The sequence below is a fragment of the Megascapheus bottae genome, chromosome 7 (genome assembly GCF_031878675.1).
Source record: "Megascapheus bottae isolate mThoBot1 chromosome 7, mThoBot2.hap1, whole genome shotgun sequence".
Taxonomy (NCBI): Eukaryota; Metazoa; Chordata; class Mammalia; order Rodentia; family Geomyidae; genus Megascapheus; species Megascapheus bottae.
This window is the reverse complement of record NC_143515.1, coordinates 59594213-59615403: the sequence shown is the minus strand read 5'-3', so window position 1 is coordinate 59615403 and position 21191 is coordinate 59594213. Positions and strand designations below refer to the sequence as shown.

At 43.4% G+C, this 21191-nt stretch overlaps 1 protein-coding gene across 1 annotated transcript in view; it reads left to right on the top strand.

Annotated features, from left to right (window-relative positions):
- The window catches only part of Vit (vitrin), a 92766-nt gene that overhangs the window by 44822 nt on the left and 26753 nt on the right, over positions 1-21191 (top strand). Inside the window, exons 5-7 of the mRNA XM_090336173.1 lie at positions 1412-1545; positions 7468-7545; positions 13052-13243. Of these exons, the coding sequence (XP_090192299.1) occupies positions 1412-1545; positions 7468-7545; positions 13052-13243 (404 nt within the window). The remainder of the gene's footprint in view (positions 1-1411; positions 1546-7467; positions 7546-13051; positions 13244-21191) is intronic.

Here is a 21191-nt window from a genome sequence, read left to right as displayed (position 1 = left end):
GCTGGAAGTGGTACTGAGGCTCAAGTGTAGAGGACTAGCCTTGAGAAGCTCAAGGACCATGCTCAGGCCAAGAGTTCAAGCCCCAGGACTGACAAAAAACATTAAAAGCCAGGTCCAACTTGGATACTGGTGGCTCACACCTGTAATTCTAGCAACTCGGAGCCAGGCATGAGGTGAACATCCTGGCAAGGTACACACTGCCGTGCAATGTCTGAGGAGCATAAGAAACACGTTCTGCTCTGTCAGAGAATACAAAATGGGGTGATATTACACAAATTCTCTATTCACCAGAGCAATTCTGCTTCCAAAGTGAAACTCCAGTCTCTTTCTGGCTCTCTCCCTCCTTCTCCAGTGTGTCTATACTGGAAGTCAAGTCCCCCTGCACTGGAAATATCCATCTCCTCCCGTTAGGTCTACCCACAGAGGACACTTATCCCTGTTTCCCAATAGGAAACTCTCACAAAAAACATAATCATTCTGCTTCTATACCCCCCCCCAAAGTCAAAGGGACCAACCCCAAGATTGGAGGTGAATGAGACAAAGGTTCAAATCTCTCTTGCACTTCACCAGTGACAAACTACTGAGTGAATCACTCCTGGCGACAGCCTATTTCCATGAGGTGGGAATAAAAGCATTCCCTCCACTCCACAGCTCAGAGGTCTGTTGGAAGGATCCAGAGAAAGACACCACATGCAACACGATTTTAAAAGCTAGCTAATGCCTCACTTATCAAGAATTATTGCCACTTTCCTTCTGAACCTTTGAGAGGCTGAGTGCTGAGGTTGCTGCTTCACACTGAAGAGGAGCAGGAAATTTCTGGTGGCAAGGAACAAATATACATACGTTTTCTAGACATTTCCATGTGATAAATTACAGCTATCCAACAGACTCTCATAAGACTCTGGGGCAAGGAAAAGACTGTATAAGTGGTACACTGAAACCTGTTTGATAGAGGAGAAACCTTGGGTAGATTGTTACTCTCATGTCAGGCCCCACAACCTGGTAGAATGCTAAGAATGTCCTTCATGATCCAACTTGGAAATTTCCTGGAACAAATTTTTCTTCAAAGAACTAGTAGGTGTGATAGTGCATGACTGTACCCTCAGCTATTCAGGAGACCAAGGCAGGAGGATCATGGGAGTCAAAGCCAACTGAGAATGAGAAATTTGAGGGGAGAGAGGGTGGTAGCAAGGAGAAATTTCTGACTGACAGAACCATCAATTGCCATAAGGAAATACAGATGTCAGGCTGAGTGATGGAAGCAGCAGCCTTGAAGGCTGGGCTGCAGGTCAAGGCGAACTTTTCCTTAACCTCACTGTTTCTGTGTGTGAATAAATAAGGAAAGAGGTTGATTCAATGGTGCGTTGACATTAAGCCATACTTCTGTACTTTGTTCCTTTTTAAAAAATAGTGGTGTACTCGGTAACTCGGGAGGAAAAATACTTGTTCGGAAGGTTGCTGGACAGTCTGGTTACAAAGGGACTTACTCCAATGGTGTCCAATCACTATCTCTACCTCGATGGAGAGACTCCTTCATCGTCTCAGGTATGGCCACACCCTGGAGAGTCACTGCCCAGCACAGGGACTTGGGGGGAAATAGTCTCCCTGGGTGAAATAGTCTTGTTTCCGTTGTGATTCATTTTGGGTTTTTCTTTGGTTTTTCATTATGGCCCACCTCATTTCACAAAGCTGTGAAACCTGATTTCTTCTGACAGGATCCTGGGACACAAAAAAAAACTACAATGACATGAACAATCACTACAAAGTCAAATCTCAGATTATTAAAAGGATTAATTACATGAATATTTTGTTCAATACACTGCCCTATCTGTAGGTCCAGTCTAGCTTTTGATAAAGCGAATTGCCTTCAGTAACTTGGGTTTTTTAATTAGTTTTTCAATGGAGCCAAAATGCCTTCCATATCAAGAACCTTACTCATCCCTTGAGATCTCTGATCAGTGAATACAAGCATGCACTTAAAAAGACAAGGGAGCAGCAATTTGATTTTTAATTATTTGTTTTACTGTTCCATCAATTCTCTCCAGGTCTACTGGATTTTTTTAGACTGCACGTTTACTCTTACTTCCTCCTCTTTCAGTGAAGATACTGATGATCTAATTACAAGTATAGTGCATTCTCACCAGGAAAAGGCATTCAAGTGTCTTTGCATCATTATGACCTTCCTTCTCATCGATATTTTTTTTATTTCAAAGGATTTCCTCAATCCAACCTTTCATTCTGAAAATGTTTAGATTTATAGAAAGACAATAAGACTAGTACAATGATACTATGCATCCCTTTCACCTAAATTTGCTGTCAACGTTTGTGCCACATTTTTTCTACCTTCCTGTACGTTACTATCTATCGATATAAAATTTGTTCTGAAAATAAGCAGTAGGCAGCATGCCATTATACCTGTACATTCTCCTATATTCATCTTACAGGAACAAGAATATTTTCCTAAGCAACGATATCAATACCATTGATACAACAATATTATCTAATAAAAGAGGTCCTATTCAGTTATTGTCACAATGTTCTTTGTAATAATCCCTGCCCTTTGGGGAGGGAAGGAGAAGGAGCTCCTCAGTCTGATCAGAGATTGAGCACTGTCCTTAGTTGTCACCTCTGTTCAGTTCCTTTTAATCCCCTCATATCTACCACACTGCCTCCTTCTATCTTGAATGGTATTGACATCTGTGAAGCCCAGATGCTTGTCTCATACTGTGTCCTGCAGTATGGACCTAAAACAAGTCTACCTACAGCCCTGTGATTGAATTCAGGCTACGTATTTTTTTAAGGGATAGATAACATCACAGCCTCATCATTAAGGAATACTACAATGGCTACATCAACAGACTATGATTCTAATGGTTAGTGAGATTGAGTTTCATCAGTTGGATAACTTACCATATTTCTCTCCAAGAGAGAGATATTTGTAGGGTCAGTTCATTGTTCTCTTGGTATTATGGGACATTGGGTCCAGATTCCCCTCTAGATGCCATATTTTGTAGGAAGTTCAAGTTGCTTATATACAGCAGTGTCCTCTTTGTGTGTAACCTCTCAGATTCTTTTTATTCTATCTAGATGATTTGCAGTACTTGACATCATGTAAATGTTTGTAAATAGTTGCCATGCTGTATTATTTAGGAAATAATAACAAGAAAAAAATATGGACATGTTCAATACAATTTTTTTCTAGTGTTTTATTGGACTGTAGTTGAATCCACAGATTTACAGCAGAAATGGGGCCAACTCTCACTAAACTTTGTCCTAATTTGATCATTCCTTTGATACATAATAATGTATATTTTTATGTAAAGATGTTACATGCACCCCTTTTTAAATGTTGACTATGGAGTCACAGATGGTCTTTAAAAAATAATACACTATAATCCATTATCATCATTATCCTTTTGAAATGTCCACATTTGTGTTTGTAAACCACAAGGTGTTCATATTCTATGCTTGGGACCTGAATCTCCAAGTTTCCCAATGGAGATTCCATGACATTCTATTTTATTTTATATTTATTTTTGTCCCTATCCTAGGGCTTGAACTCAGGGCCTGTCCCTGAGCTTCTTTTACCGAAGGCTAGTGTTTTACCACTTGAGCCTCAGCTCCACTTTCAGCTTTCTTTGGGTAGTTTAGTGGAAATACGGGTCTAATGGATTTTCCTAACTGGGCTCAGACCTCAGCCTCCTGAGTAGCTAAGATTACAGCCATGAGCTCCCAGCAACCCAATCCCTTGATATTTTATGCTATTTTCTGGCATCCCAACAAGATTAGATGCCATGAGTTTGCTCTGAGAAGGAGCCACCTATGGAAAGCTGTTGGTGACAGGAAAGGAAATTTCTCACACCATAGTAGGTCTTGCAGTCAGAGTGGTTTCTGATGCAATTAGGCCTCTGATGCCCCTCCCATTCCTGCCCTCCATGCAGATGTACTAATTGTACTCCACAGATGCCCTCAAACTAAAAGATGCACTGTTGTTGTTATTGTCATGCTTTATTTCATTGCTGGAATGTTTTTCTTTAGAGAACATGTTTCTCTTTTTTTGAAAGATTTTATTAACACTGATTTTTACGTCATATTTCAAATGTCATGTTTAATAATTATTCAAAGTATTCAAGAAGGGAATCTCTATATGCAATCACTGGCACGTAGATTTTAGAACATAATTAAATTTAAGCTGAGGGTTTGTATGTCAGAGATACATATCAATCTATATAACATTATGTCTATAGATTATATATCCCATCATAGATTTTTATGTCTATGTAGTTATGGTTATATCTCCAAGACCATGTCCATAACCTTGGGTACCCAAATATTGAGTCATAGATCTTGTACTGTTTGAATCTAACATCCACATATCAAGGAGACCATGCGCCTTTTGTTCCTTTGGTCTTGACTTGTCTCACTCAGCATGATTCCCTCTAGTTTCATCCACTTCCCAGCGAATGCCATTATTTTATCTTGTCTGTTGGCTATGTAGAATTCCATTGTATATGTAGATCATATTTTTTATATCCATTCATCTGTAGTGGGGCATCTGGGTTTTTTCCATGGCTTTGCTATTGTGAGTAGTGCAGAGATGAACAAAGCTGAGTAGCTAACAGTAGAACTTTTAAGGCTCTTTTCAAACTGAGTAATTCCCCTTTCCTTTTGCCTGCCAAATTAGACTGGTTTCAAATTAGATTAACTGTAGGTAAAAGACATCAGCTATGACGCTGTGGATGAGGACTTTGCTACAAGGTACTGAGAACAGAAGCTATAGGGAAATGCCGCTGGCTACAGTTCAAGTACACTGAAGTGGAGGGAAATACCATCTCCACATAAGTTTTTTACTCCTGGCCAAAACAAAAGCTTTTCCACCTTACACGCTCCATCTCCCCATATTCCACCTCATGCCATTTCACAGAAAATGTACTTCGCCAGTGATAAGAAGTACTTGTGCCTCAGCCATGGTGAGAAAGCCTCTTTCAAACGGATGAGTTCAGAAGCAAACCTGCACACTAAGTCCACAGTCACAGTACACCCCTTTATCCAGTGGTTCATGGCCAGAATTCTCCTAGGAAGATTCAGATGCCTCTGTGGCCTTTCCTCTAAGTTTTATTTCTAAGTTTAACAAGTTGCTATGCTCCACTAATTAATTTGCTTTGGGAAGCTGGAAGGGGAGAGAGGAGAAGGAGACAAGCATTGTTTGGTCAATACAGGGATGTGAGAGAGGTCAGCCAGGAAGCCCCTAATACGGCCCAGTCATTCTTTGTTGAAGAAAGTCAAGCTGATGCTCCTTTGTCTCCTCAAAAGAAACAAGATGAACCATTGGCTTTTAGCTGTGAGAATAGCAAACAGAGCAAGGCATGTCTCTGCTTCACTTTCTGTTGACAAAATGCCGTCTGCAGCGGGAGGCTCCTCTAAGAGTCTGTTGGAGCAAGCCTGGACTATGAAGAGAACTTGAAAATGCCAGAGTTCTGTTCCCCAGGTGATTTTACAACTGCCAAAAAGCCCAAAGGTTTGCCTGAGTGGCATTATAGGTAACACCAGAATCAACTTTTGCAATTTTTTACAATAACGTCTCAAAAACATTTCCCTGTTTTTTTTTGTTGTTGTTCCAATAGACTCCCTACAATTTCATGCAGTAAATTATGGCCATATCATTATTCATATTTCTGACTAAAAAAAAAAGAACAGAAAAGGTAAAAACAGGGCTGGAGATACAGATCAGTGGTATAGCATGTGCCTCGCTTATACAAGGCTATGGCTTTGAATCTCAGCAAAGAAGCAAGAGAGAGAGAGAGAGAGAGAGAGAGAGAGAGAGAGGGAGGGGGGAGGGGGAGAGAATGAAAACCACAGAAAGAGAGAAAAAAGGGATGGAGGGAAGGAAGGGAGCAGGGTGGGAGGGAGATATTTAGCTTTTCTTATTCCCAGACCCCAGCCTTCCTGAAACCCCATAGTCCTTTGTGCAAACAGAATATTTAGCATTATCGCTATTCACTGGCCTCAGCTCTCCCTGCAGCACCCCTCCCAATCCTCTAAAAGTTTTCCTTCACGTGGAGAACAGCAATGCTTTTCTTATCCTGTGTAACTGAGGATAACAAGTGACATGCCTCCTAACAGAGGCCCAGGCATTAAGCTAGTCCTTGGCAGAATAATAACATCTTGAGCCCTTACTCCATGTCAGACATGTCTTGGGGCCCTGAGAATTCATCAGCTACCAACTCAGGCAAATTACCTGCCTTTGGGGCACTTGCTGCATTCCACTGGTACTTTCTATTTTCAGTTTAATTGCAGAACAGAGCTCCAGGGTGGAATGTCAGGCACTTTCCCAAGATCAGAAGAGGACTTGGGCCTACAAAAGACAATTTCAGTCATTGGAAGCTGGGTGCTTGCACTTAGCTCCCATCACCTGAGTTCTTTCTTGTTTACACCTCCACTGTTTCCCTAGTCCCTGAGTGACAATAAATGGTTACTTCCAAAATGGATCCATATTTACCTACTTTCAGGTAGGTACTCTTGCTAAAATTCAAGTGGATCCTGTAGTGTCTGTGGCAGTAAGGGGAGACGTAAGACCTCCAGATGGCAGCTATGGAATGTTCTTCCAATTAAACATTCCCAGACATTTGTATAAAAACCACAGCTTAGCTGGGAGACAGCGGCTCATGCCTATAATCCTAGCTACTAGGGAGGCTGAGATCTGAGGATCACAGTTCAAAGCCAGCCTGGGCAGAAAACTCCCCATGAGACTCTTATCTCTAATTAGCCACTCAAAAACCAGAAGTGTGGCCCTGTGGTTTGAAGTGGTAGAGCATTAGCTTTGAGCAAAAACAGGTCAGGAACAGTGCCTAGACCCTGAGTTCAAGCCCCACAACCTACAAAACAGAATGAAAACCATAGCTTATGTATCATAATCAGGATAGCTAGGCCCACCCAATGACAGTGGCACATACCTGTAATCCCAGCTACTCAGAAGGCTGAGATACCAGGATCACAGTTCAAAACCAGCCTAACAGGAAAGTCAATGAGTCTCTAATTAATCATCAAGCAGAAGTAGAGCTGAAGTTCAAGTGGTAGAGTGCTAGCTTTGAACAAAAAAAAGCTAAGGGACAGTGCCCAAGTCCTGGATTCAAGCCCCAGAACCAACACACACACACACACACACACACACACACACACAAGTAAATAAATAAAAAGGATAGCTAGCTAATACTAACCAACTCTGACTCATGGAGATTTTATCGCTCACATCCTAATATTAATAAAACAGAATCTGTATAGAAAAACAACAACATGCCACTTGACTTTTTTTACTGTAATCAACAACTTGGCAAAGGGATTTTATTGAACTCAAGAGAGATAAATTAGGAAAGAGGAACCCACATATCGGTACAGAACCATCTAAAAACTCCAGCCCTAGCAATAAATTTCCCTTTTGTTTTCCTTTATTTTTTTTTCTTTTTGCAGAAAGAAAACCCCAGAAGGGTGTACCCTACCCCACGGCTCTTACATATTCATCATCGAAAAGTCCAGCTGATAAAGCAGGCAAGTGTTCATGCATGGTTTAATCTAAACCTTCAGAGTTCATCAACAACAAATACTGTGCTTTAAGAGATGGTGTAGAAATTAACATCTTAACTGGTCAAGCCCCACTGGCTCCGATAGTTTCTCCCATGCTAGGAACATGGCACAAAAATCAATGAGCTCAGACAGTGATGGCTGAGGAGTGAAGGCTTTATTTGTATTTATTTATTTATTTTGTTTTCATGATTTGAGATTGTCTCTGCATTTGTCATTTTCATCTGTAAATTTTCTTGTACTGTTACTTTAGAAGATGACATGACGTTCTGTCTGGAAATGTTCCTGGACCAACTTAGGTACATGAAATGAAAGGAAGCAAAGAGAACAGTGTGTGGCTTTTTGAGATAAGAGAAAACAGCTAATCTGAGTCAGCCAGGCAGAGTACACTGCTCTGGGGCCGTGCCGACCCAGCTTGCCTAGGAACCATAATAGCCCTCATGCCAAGAAATGTCTCTTTCTGGGTATCTGTGTTACGTGAAGAACTATGTTCCTGCATGCTTGTGTCTTGGGGGGGGGGGGTGCGGTAACACTGATTTCCCACATCATCAAAGAAAGCTGCTGTGGGCTTGAACTCAGGGCCTCAGACTCTCCCTTGGCTTTGGCACTCAAGGCTAGCACACAACCACTGGAGCCACAGCTCTACTCCTGGCTTATTGGTGGGTGACTAGAGATAAGAATCTCTGTCTACCTGGGCTGGCTTCTAAGCAGCATCCTCAGAGCTCAGCCTCCTGAGTGGCTTGGATTCCAGGTGTGAGCCACCCTCACCTGGCTTGTGAGCTGCTATTTAATAGGATTGGCATTTGCTTCTAGAAATTTGGTAGGCTAGCAGAGTCAGCTAGAATTCTATTCATGGATACATGTAAGACAAACATGGCTTAAGAACAGCGAGAGACGCTAGCATTGACAGCATTTGCTTGTGCCAGGCACTGTTCCAAGATCTTTGCCTAATCATTGCCTTTAGTCACCACCAAGATACCATCTGTATACGATGTTCTTAGCCCTAATGTATACTGTGAGGAAAATGCAGCCCACCGCAGTTGAGTCATTTCCCTTTGCCAAATAGCTAGGAAGTGGCAGAGCTGAGAGCCAAACCCAATCTGACTCTGAAACACTTCTCGTTGAGTTACTGAGAGTTCTTCCTATGCTGACATCAGTGCACAGAGTCCTAGTAACACGAGCCTTGATACACAACTAGCGAATTTTTTTTTATTGTTCTTTCCCCTCCTGGTTGCCTCATCTGTATCTTCAGTGACTTTTTAATTAGTATCGTGGTCTAGATGTGTTTGTTTAATTACAAGGAGACAGCTGTTCCCCTGCCTGCCCACAAGCTGGCAGTGGGTGATCATACCTTCAAGATGGTCTCTGAGCTATCACCAGTCCTCCTTTGGTGTGGACACAAGGAGAGACTTAGCGACAGGCCTAGTTGTCTCTGCGCATGCAGTGTTGTATTTTGTTTATTGGTTTGTTTGTGCTAGTCCCGGGGCTTGAACTCAGGACCTCCCGCTCTCAGTTTTTGTCACTACAAGCTGAGCCCCACCTTCGCTGCTGACATTTTGCTGATTAACTGGAGATAGAAGTCTCTTGGACTTATTTGCCAGGACTGACTTCCACTGTGATCCTCAGATCTCAACCCCCTGAGTAGCTAGGATTACAGATATGAGCCACCAGCACCAGCTCACACAAGGATTTCTGAGTGAGGGAATTGTGTGGATAATTGGGTTTGCTTTCCCCTAATTCTCTCTTGCTGGGTCCCCACCCTTTTCTCCCCTCCTTAGCATCCCCTATCTGGATACAGCACCTCCATGCAGCCCCTGTACATAGAACCATGGGAACCTCTGGGGTTCTTGTTAACCGCTCAGCAAGGTGGATACATCATCTTTAACTGTCCGTGGCTGAGGTCAGCTGGCCAGGAACGTTCCTGTTCTTCCCAGAAATGCCAGGAGTGGAGAGACCCCTCCCCCCCATACACCCCCAGGCCTCAGTCAACTTCCCCAATTTATGGACCATGTGTCATGTCCTTTTTTTTACTCGAGGAGCAGAGAATGCCTAGATGCTCAGAACACTCCCTCAACTTCTCAAGGAACCAGGAGCCTGGGGAGGCTCTGTCACCTCCCCCTCCCTCAGGTTTTGTGTCTTGATGAATGGCTCCTGCTTCTGGCTTAGGGAGGAGAACATTGGAAGGAAGGGGAAACAGGACCTCCCTCCCCATGATGTGACCCCTGACCCCTTCCCCTCTGCTCCTCCTCTTCTCACTGACATGGGAGAAAGAGAGATAAGGACCACTCCAAGACAGATTCTTGGACAAGAAAGCTGACCCTACAGACGTTTAATAAGTGGCCCAAGGCTGTGATTCTAAGCACCCAGTACAGGACTCACTGTGATTGTGGAGAAAATTCAGAGGAACTTAGAGCCAAATAAAGCCTTCCATTGTATTGTTTTAATCCATTTGGTTATAACCTCATGGAAATCATTTCCAAAGCTTTTCCTGTACTCCAGCACAAGATCAAAGCTGAACTGTAGCCCCTCTAGGAGTCACTGGGAGTCCAATCACCAGCATCCAGAAGGGGGGAGGGGGAGGCTTTTGTTTAAAAATTACTGGGGGTTTTTTTGTATCACAACAAAAAAAAATTACAATTAAGATACAGTCATTACTGAAGTCCCCTGTCTCCTTTACCAAACCCTCTCAAAACCTTCTATGAGACTATCAGCTTTCTTGTTATTAGATCACTGAGCTGTGAGCATCTGAAAAAAAAATCATTCATTCATGCATGCATGCATGCATTCATTCGATGAGTAACCACATTTTGTGTGCCTCCTCTGAACCAGACCTTGAGGGACGGTGAAAAGCATTGTAGTGTCAAGATAAAGGAACCTCTGTCTTTAAAACTCCTATGACAGCCATGGATTGAATTTTCACCAATTCAAATAAAAAAACACCAGTGAGAACCCAAAGAGAGTATCCTCCCTCCCTTTTTGCTGTTCTTCCTGAAGTGATTAGATTCCTTTAGAAATTGAATGAAACAGAAGAGACAGAGGTGCAGGAACACCTTTGTTCAAGTTTCAGCAAGCCTGCCTAAAATAATTCTTAGTCTCTCCAAGAATGTGCTCTGACAGGTACATCAGGTTAAGATGACCCCCCAAAGCATAACAACCCCCTTCATGGAAAATTAGTTCACTTGAAAAATAGAAGGCTTCTTGATTTGTCTTGGATGGCTCATGCTGAGGACAGAGATTACCTGAGATTTAAGCCACATTCCCCTGGGCAGTTAACAGACATTAGGCTGGCAGCTGTTACTTGCCTAGAGCTTTCCAGCTACTCCAAGCTAAATAAAAACAGGTAATAGTTAATTTGTAGAAACACACACACACACACACACACACACACACACACACTCCGCTGGGCAGGCACATTTTGGGTACCGTGGCTAGAGAAGAGAAAGTCAATATTAGAGATAATGCAGTGAGAGTGCCAGGCACACTACATCCTGCCTCCTCTGAGAATCTCTTGCTCTGGAAAAAGAGTTCAGCTGAAGGAAGCTTTCTAGAAAACTCATGTCCTTCAAGGCTGACCCCACCAAGGCCAAGCCCAAGCTCTCTCTCAAGATGGAACTTTACCAAGATCTCCCGAGATTTTGGACCACAATAGGGAGTCCTGAAGTCCCTCACAGCTTGCTTCCCACATTATTCCATTTTTGTTGGGGGAAAAAACAAAAACAAAACATTCATGTCTCTGGAATCCATGAATCCAAATCTTGACTTCTACCTATTTCGTTGTGAATTTACTTGGTTTTGGATCTCTTGGAGTAATGATTCCTAACCTGGGATATTTGGATTGACTTCCATGATTGTGATAAATATTAAATATGAATGCTTATTTGTTTTTTAAAAAAAAGCCTTTAAGTCAGGCACCAATGGTTCATACCTGCAATCCTAGCTACTCAGGAGATTGAGATGTGAGGATCATGGTTCAAAGTCAGCTGAGCAGAAAAGTCCTTGAGACTCTTATCTCCAATAAATTACCAAAAAGAAACCTGGAAGTGGAGCCGGGACTTAAGTGGTAGAGCACTAACCTTGAACAAAAGAAGCTCAGGAACAAAACCCAGACCCTGAGTTTAGGCCCCATTATTGGTTAAGGACAGGGGGGAGGAAGCCTTCAAAGTGCCTGCATGTAGTAGATGCTCAGTGAATATTAGATTTCCTACCCATATTGACAATCCTGAGCCCATGAGCAGAGCCCTGGAATTTGCTTTTCTAATACCTTTGCTGTGACTAATGTAGGGAGTTCTGAGGCTCTGCCTAATGCCATTGAGAAGGCCATGTGAGAAGTTCCTCCTCGTCTAAAATAATGATGTGCTCGGAACATAAGATTTCAAATGTTTTCCCAGGAGGATTTTTGAAAAGACCCAACTTCCACATATCAGAAATTGCAAGAAGAACCTATTCCATTGGTTTCATTTCAAATTGCTCAGAAAGAATCTGTTTCCATGAAGAACTCACTGTGGATCAGATCAAAAGTGAGGTATTCAACAAAGAATTGAGAGCAACTGAAACAGGCACATTATGTCTCTGTCCCCACCTCCATCCCCAATTTTCAACTTGAATGATTTTTACCATTTACCCATCCCATTGCCATTAGACAGAGGAGGCAATTTGGGCCAGAGGAGTTAACTGGTCATGAGCCAACCTCAGCTTAGAACAGCTAGGATGCATTCTCTCAGACTAATCATCACAAGAGCCAAAAGTACTAAGAGAAAAGAAAGGAGGGAAGTAAGAAGGGGGGGAGGGAGAAAGGAAAAAGAAAAAAGGAAAGGAAGGAGAGAAGGAAAGAAGGAAGGAAATGATGGAGAGAAGGAGGGAGGGAAGGGGAGAGGGGAAGGAGGAAGAGAAGGAAGGAGGGAAGGAGGGAAGGAGGAAAGGAATCTTTGATTTGTTGCTGCCCTTTTTCATTGTCTTGCTTTTTTGTATCTTACAGTACTGGGGTTTGAACTCAGTACTTCAGTCTTACTAGGAAGGCATTTTACCACATGAGCCCTTTACACTCCAGCCATTTACTTGCTGTAGTCTTCAGGTAGGGTCTTATATTTTTGTCTGGACTGGACTGGACCTTCTACTACAACCTCCCATATATCCAGGATCACAAGTGTGAACTCTCACATGCTGCTTATTGATGTAGATGGAAAGGGAGTCTCGTTAGCTTTTTAGTGGGACCAGATGGCCTCAGATTGAAATCCTTCTGCCTCCCACCTTCCAAGGAACAGGAATACAGGTGTGAGCCATTGTAGCTAGACAGACCTTTCTTTAAGCAAGAATCATTTTTCTCTAGATGGACTCTATCTAGCTATCATCCTGTGGAGGATTCCGCAATACAGGTCTCTACTCATGGCGAGAGTTCAGGAGACATTTACTTGATTTCTCTTAAATACCTACAGGCTACTTTGTAGACCCTGATGGAAATTCAATTTTCTTATAGGTGAGACCACAAAGTCCTATGAAATACCATTAGTTCCAAGGACGACCTCACAGCCAGTTACCCTGAGGCAGGCTCGGACCATCTCCACAGCTGAGGCTACCCACACCACCTTGCCAAAGCCATCCCCATTTTCAGTCTTCTCTACTAGCACCCCCAGACCACAGCCCGTGGGCCACAGGCATCAGGAGACAGGTGAGTAGGTAGACCATGTTTTCAGTTAACTACAAGAGTGGTGTGCGGGGCCTTTAGTGTCTGAGTGCTGCCTGAATACCAGTGTGTCCTGTTGAGTCGACTCCTTCTGAACCAAAGAATAGGAAGCATCTGAGACCTGTGCCAGCTTATGTCATCTCATGTTATGGTAACCTGAGGAAAATTAACTTAGGAAAGATTCCTGGTTTCAGAGACTTCAGTCCACTGTCTCTTGGCTCCACTGCTTCCTCAGTGAGGTAGAACAGCATAGTGGAAGCACATGGCAGAAGAAAGCTGCTCACCTCATGACAGCCAGGAAAGGGAGAGGGGAAAGAAGCAGAGAGGAAGGAAAGAGAGAAAGGAGTAGGAAAGTAAGAGAAAGCAGGAGGTAGGGAGAGGAAAAGGGAAGGAGAAGAGGATGAGAAGAGAAGCCGGGGCAAGATATACCCTTCCAGATACCTAGTGGCCCATTTCCTTTGACTAGGCCTCACCTCCAAAAGATTCCATTATCAGCTGGCAGTCAAGACGTTAGCACAAGGTTTAGGAGGGATAGTTTCAAGTTCAGGTTGTATTTCTTCAAGGTTGTATTTCTTCAAATAGGTGCTAGTGTCAGATAAAGGTCAGATATTATGTGGAACTTTCTCACTGAAAAATCCCCATTTCTATTCTCAGTTGAAGAAATAGTAGGCTTCTATGTGATCCTGGTTGGATTTTGACTGTGGGTTGTTTTTTTTTTAAGTGACAGGTGATAGACATTTGGAATTCTTCAAATACTGGCCACAAAACCAAATAAACTCTTTAGGAAAATCCAAGTAGTTAAGTTTGTTCCTTTCCTGATTGCTTTTTATTTGATCACTTTTAGCCTCTTTTTAAATTATGTTCTAGGTCTTATCAAGGTCCACTTTATACAATTAGTCTTGGTACAACCTGCATCAAAAATGGCTGCAAGATCCCATCCATTAATTCAGTCTTTCTCAGGCTTCTAGCCATGTCATTCTGGGCAGCTAAGAAGCACCTGTCTCATTTCAGATTTTCAAGTGGGGGTGTCAGGTATGGAATATTTTGAAGCTGGACCACTATTGTTCTGGAAATATTTCCTGACTATTTCCTCTCTGATACCATTTTTCCTTTTTGGAAGAAGTTCACAGGACTTGTCTTTACACGTCCCCTCCATCCGCCAATCTTAATGGTCAAGTAGCATGACCCTTTCCTCACAGAGCCCAGCTATCCATCTATTCAGGGGCTTGTTGCTGAGGAACATGGTTCCAAGTCAACCTAGGCAGACAAATCCAAGAGACTCTTTCCTCCAATTAACTAGCAAAACGCTGGAGCTGTTAGTTGGGTGCAGTGGCTCACGCCCATAATCCTATCTACTCAGGAGGCTAAGATACTGCTTGCCCTTTTGCCTTTTTGAACCTCAACCCTCCTGACCTCTGCCTTCCAAGAAGCTAGGTGTATCCCACTGTGTCCAGCCTTTTCAAATTTTTCAAATACACCACATTCCCTCCCCACCACCATTCTACTCCTGTTTAACTCCAGCTAATGCTACGTCAGTCACACAATACCTGATGGACAAAGAGAACTAGTCCAGAACCCTGGGCCAGGGTTTACAGAGGTCCTCAAGCCACAGGTTTTCCTGATTAAATTTCAACCTCTTATCTTTACAGTCATTAAGCCTTCAAAATATATTTGAGTATCTGAATCCATTGTTACATGCACACACACACACACACACACACACTTAGTGCTCCTAGAAGACTTCAATTCAATTCTTATATAACAAAGATAATTAAATATGTGGCATATTTATTTGGCCTCACTGGGAAGTTGGAAATCTTGTTGCCAGTTGGACTGGACTTGTGGAAAACCTGAAGAAACCTAAAGCAGTGGCTCCCACCTGGCAGAGCACCATTTTTCCTGGCTTGAGGACAGGGTGTTTGGCCAACAGCCTCCCAGCCCATCAGGATTCCTTCTTCATCCTTGTCCAGCACCTGCTTCCATGTGACCCACACTCTACTGAACCAATGCCCAGCCTTGGCACCAGCTACCATAACTGTTAAGACAGGAGCCAAACTGGGGATGCAGGAAGAGGGACTTAAAAAAAATTCATGGCACACCAAAGGGATGTTCCTTAAGCAAGAAAAAGGAAAGGTCAAAATAGATGTCTAAATGACTGTGTCTTTTCCCACAGCTTTCTTATAATTCACCCATTTAAAGAATGAATTCAGCCCAATTGCCAGTGGTTCACTACTGTAATCCTAGCTATTCAGAAAGGTTGAGGTATAAGAATTGCAGTTCAAAGTTTGCAGGAAAGCCATCTCCCATTAAGCAGCAAAAGAGGAGGAGGAGGAGGAGGAGGAGGAAGAGGAGGAGGAGGCAGAGGAGGAGGAGGAAGAGGAGGAGGAGGCAGAGGAGGAGGAGGAAGGAGGAGGAGGAGGAAGGAGGAGGAAGAGGAAGGGGGAGGAGGAAGGAGGAGGAGGAGGAAGGAGGAGGAGGAGGAAGGAGGAGGAGGAAGGGGGAAGAGGAAGAAGGAGGAGGAAGAAGGAGGAGGAGGAAGGAGGAAGAGGAAGGAGGAGGGAAAGGAAGGAGGAGGAGGAAGGAGGAGGAGGAGGAGGAAGGAGGAGGAAGAGTTGTGGCTCAATTGGTTTCTTTTTTTTTTCCAGTCCTGGGGCTTGAAGTCAGGGCCCGAGCACTGTCGTTGGGCTTTCCCTAAGGCTAGCACTCTACCACTGGAACCATAGCACCACTTTCAACTTTTCTATGTGTGTGGTTCTGAGGAATTGAGCCCAGGTCTTTATGCATGTAAGGCAAACAGTCTACCACTGGGCCAAACTCCCAGCCCCTTAACTAGTTCTTTAGTGAAAAAGCTAACAGACAGCATCCAGGCCTAAGTTCAAGACCTAGTAATAGCGCATGTATACACACACACAGACACACACATCAAAGCAGACAGTGTTCTAGGCCCTTGGACTATATCAGGGAACACACCTCATTAGGGTTCCTTCAACTCATTAGCGATTCACTTCAATTTAGGACACCTGACTAGGGGGTTGCTGGGAAAGGAGCTATCTGTGTTTGATTTGAGGTCTATGCCCTACAATAAGATCAAAAGTTGCCTCTAAGACAGGACACAAAAACATGGAGGAAGGGTCAATGGAGAGTAAAGCTTGGAGGCAGAGGGAGACAAAGTTCTCTTAGTCTACGAAGAAAGTGAAGAGAAATAAATAGTAAGAAAGCCTTCACTGGGCCACAAATATGCAAGCCAGTGAGACTGAAGGGAACAAGTCAAGGCTGGGAGTAAGAGAGCTGAGAGCGAGAGCAACAAAGACTACTTCTCATGGGGACAGGAGTGAGGCTGTTTATGAGAGAGGCCAAAGGGTGACACCAGTATATTTCCAGAAGACCAGAAACCTCAGCACTTCACCCAGGGAGAGAGGGAGCCACCCAGAGAGCAAGATCCATAAATATGATTAAGCAAGTTGTAGAAAACATGGAAAATCCCTACAGGCTCTGGTGTATCTCAGGCTTGGAAGGTGGAGTGATTCATGCAGCATTTCCTCATTCTAAGAAGAACTTTTCCCTAATTCATTCTAACCTTACCTACAATCATAGACCAGAGGAAGAGGAGTGCGCTCCCTAGTGGCAAGAAGTGGTAGTGAATTAATATTCATCTCTTCATCTACCTCTGGTCAAGGGCAAGGCAAAGGGCAAGGCAAGGAGAGGAATCCGTGGGAGTTGAAGGTAGCTTCCTCATGCCATTTCCTTGCTTAGGAACATTTCTCTCATATATACAGTTTTCTTTAGAATGTCTGGAGAAGATTTTCCTTAAAACATAGAAGAGTAAGAAGTATTTTTCAAGTGCAGACACAGATGTTCATAATAATAATAAAAAAAAATCAGTGGAAGCGATTAGTTACCCATCATTAGAAGAACAATTGAAATTACCATGTGGGTGCTGAAATACTGAAACTTTTGGCCCATTGGAATGCTACAAAGTAGCACAGGCCCCCATCCCATTCTTATATGAGAGGTGTATGAGAACATTCTCATATACAGGGGCTTGAACTCAGGGCCTCATATTCTTGCTTCGCATTTTTCACTCAAGGCTGGAGGCTCTACCACTTGAGCCAGCTCCACTTTTGACCTTTTAGCTGGTTAATAAAAGATAAAAGTCTCATTGATTTTTCTTCCCCAGGCTGGCTTTGAACCACAGTCCTCAGCCTTCTAAGTAGCTAAGATTATAGGCATGATCCATCAGCAACCCAACTATCCTCTTCACTATTAAAACCTTACTTAGAGAAATTTCCCAATAAATAATGAACGCTACGTATATTTGGTTCTCTCACAGTATAATTAAGGATAAGCCATTGTGTAACTGTAAAAATGCTAGAGAATAATGCTGTTTGCATGAACACTGTGTTAACACAGTATACGTAAATTGCTAAATACAAAGTGACATTTCTACTGAAGGATTACTTAAATCTCCCCATGAGTGTCATAACTGAGCAGAATGATTTTAAGAATAATGAACTGTAAAGAAATATGACACTTTCCTAAAAGAAACTTATTTTGACAATTGTGAAATCCAAGGGTGATTAGTACCTGGAATTTTCCAGTCAGGGTTATGAAATCAATTCTTCCCCACCCCCACCCCCAAACACACACACACACACACACACCCGTTTCAATACCTTCTCCAGGGCAGGTTCAGACGGCCCAGAGACAAAGCTGTACCTCATTCCAACCTTGATAATGTCTTACTAGGTTAGATCATGGGAAGAATATGAACAGTTAGATTACAGTTCATGCTCTGACCAGTCCAAGGTGATTTCAGATCCCTAGTCCAGGTAGTCACCTACATAGTTAGCCATAGCAGCTCCAGTGCCAGTCCAGGTAAGAACTGGAGCTGTCTTTTTTATTGCCTCCTATATGAAGTTTGTGCTTTTTGACTTATAACTGAATAGAACACTAAACCAGATAGGCCAACAGAAGACACTACCCACGTGTATAAGGAAACTTGTTAGGAAAGTAGAAATCAGTAAATAAGAAAAGCCTCGCCCACTATCTGGTCCCTTGAGGTGACTCTTTTTGCAGGTTGCGGTAGACATTCCTAAGGATTCTGCAACCAGACTCTTACAAACCTGAAAGAAGATTCTCTCAGAGGAACCACTTGAGCTACAGCTCCACTTCCAACTTTTGGGGGACCTGAATAGAGCTATGAGTCTCACAAACTTCCCTGCTCAGGCTGGCTTTGAACTGCAAAAGGATTGTATAGCACACATCTGGTCCACTTTCCTACCAAAACAAAAAAAAAATAAAAATAAAAATAAAATAAATGAATTAAATAAATCTGTTCTGGAATGCAAGACAAAAGCCCTTCCCCTCTATCCAAAAACTTCATGTTGTGGAAGTGCCCTAGCCGCTTTTCCTGGAGGATGGCATTGTAAGACATAATTACTAGCAATTCCCATTATTGTCCCTAAGCTGTCTGGACCAGTGGGTCCAAGGATCCTTCTTTTACAAAAATTCTGTGGGGTCATCCGTAGAGTACAGCAGCGTGGGCCAGATCCTCTTCATGTCCTTCAACAACAAAACAGATCACAACCTTTGCTGCCTAAGCAATCTTCTGTTTAAGAAAGTAAAAGTAAATAAATAAAAGTATGTGTTAAAGCATATTAGGTATATTATTTTAAATGAACGACCAGTTAAGTGCTAGTTGGTAAGGTTTCACATGAGAAAATGCTTAATTTTTTGAGTGTGTGTGTGTGTGTGTGTGTGTGTGTGCTGGTCCTAGGGTCTGGGTGCTGTCCCTGATCTATTTTTTGCCAAGGCTAACACTTGAGCCACAGCTCCACTTCCCTCTTAGGGATGACTTCAAACCATGATCCTCAGATCTCAGCTTCCTGGGTAGTTATGATCATAGGCACGAGCTATTGACACCTGGCTCTTACAAGTACAATGCATCTTGATCAACGCCATTGCTTCCATCCTTCTCCCCAAGCCTTCCCCATTTGAATTCTAGTCTTACTTGTTTGTCTGATGGATTTTTAAGCTAAGGTCTTACTATATAAGTTCAGGTTTTCTGGAAACTTTCTATGTAGCCCAGATTGGCGAATTCAAAATCCCCCTGCCTCCACATCCCAAGTACAAGAGTTACAGGCATATACCACCACATCCAACGTCACACTTCTCCACTCCAAATAACTATCATCAAGAGCATTGAGCCCATGCACGGAGAAGCTCTTCAATAATGCTAATAACATAATAATTTTAATAATAAATATCCTTTTAAGAACATAAGAAGGCTGAGACCCTGAGAGACTCTCAGATTTGAGGACTTTTTCAGTCTGTGTATCTGAACTCTGTGTCCACTTTTATGTTATATCTTTCCCAGAATGAACTGCTCCTATCCCTCCAATAGACCCTCTCCATGGCTTAGCTGTGTATAATCTAGCTGCACTTCCAAGCATGTGCATGGAACAGCACCCCAAGAACATCCTGACACAAGCCGAGGAAAGCTCGATCTCACCATGGGCTCATTATCCCCAGGATCCTTCCCCTGTCCCCCCTGCTATGCAGGTAGCAGGCCACTCCAACCCCACCTAGGTGTGTGAGTTGAGGGACCCACACAGGAATACCACACACAATACCACAAGCAGTGCCTGAGTCACCTAACTTTCATAGGCGTGGTAACTCAAGCATGGAAGTAAGGATATTTCCATGAATAAAGGCTGCCAGGTTCCAAATAAACATCCTACACAGAGTTGTAAAGGGAAACTCAAATATAAACCTGGAGCTGGCGATCCAATGCTGGTGTCATGGCTCCAGCCCAGCCAGTGCAGGCAGCAGCTGCTAGCCCATGCCTCAGGCACAGCTGCAGGGCTCCGTTCTTCCTGTGTCTTGTCTCTGTTGAGCAAAGGAAGTTCTTTAAAGGAAAGTGTACTGCCTTTGGGACTTGGAGCCAGGAGAAGGGAGGGAGGCTGGAGACTGGCCCCGTCCCCCCCGGCACCTGGAGGCCTGGTACACTTTCAGAATGTCACTTTCCCCTCAAGGGAACCTGGGAACTGACTGTTACTCAGGCTTCCCCCCACCCCCGCTGGAAAACTAAAATCTGCGGCCTTAAGGGTCAAGTGTCACAGCATCTGCTTGGATCCTGTGCGGGTGGTAACTTGCAGAGGTGCAGTAGAACAGAAGGATTTGAAAGCAGTGGAAAGACTGTCGCTGAGGTCTAAGGGGCAGCCATGCTTCCACATGAGCACAAGTTATGGATATCTGTGCTTGGCCAAGTTCTGGCATGGCCTGAGTGCCTTGAGATGGTGGTGAAGGGAAGCTCTGGTCTGCCACCCTGGTGTATGGATTTTCTTAGCTATAAAATGGGGTCATCTCTGGTCTGAGCTCTGAATTGTTGTGACCCAGTGTCTCGAAGCGCTGACACCTGACATTGAGCGAACTCTAGATACATGGTAATCCTTTCTACAAGGAAGTCACTCCAAGACCATTTTGTACTGGAGCTGGCTGACTCATCTGTGAGACAGCCGGGCAAAGACTGCCACACAAATCATTCCTTGCTCTTTCCTCCATAAATGTAGACTCAGGTACCTCTGCCTCCTGGAAGGAGGGCCCTGCTTGGTGGCCACAGGACCCTCCTGGCTTTTCCCTGTGCCTCCAGCTTCCTCTCTGACTCCAGAACATAAACATCTTCACAAATTCAGGCCTCATGACAACCAAGACACAAAGTCCTAGGAATCCAAACATTTTCAAGCCTTTGGTTCTTAGATAAATATGAATTGGTCCAAACTTGTCAAGTGACAATAAGACAGGCTTGGAAATCTCTGATTTCAGGGAACTGTTTATGTCCTGTAAGACAATGACCTACACGATGTCAAGGACACTCGGTGTTCCCTGCTGGGGTCGGTGCTGGGAGAGGAGGCTTTGGGGGCAAGAACTGAGA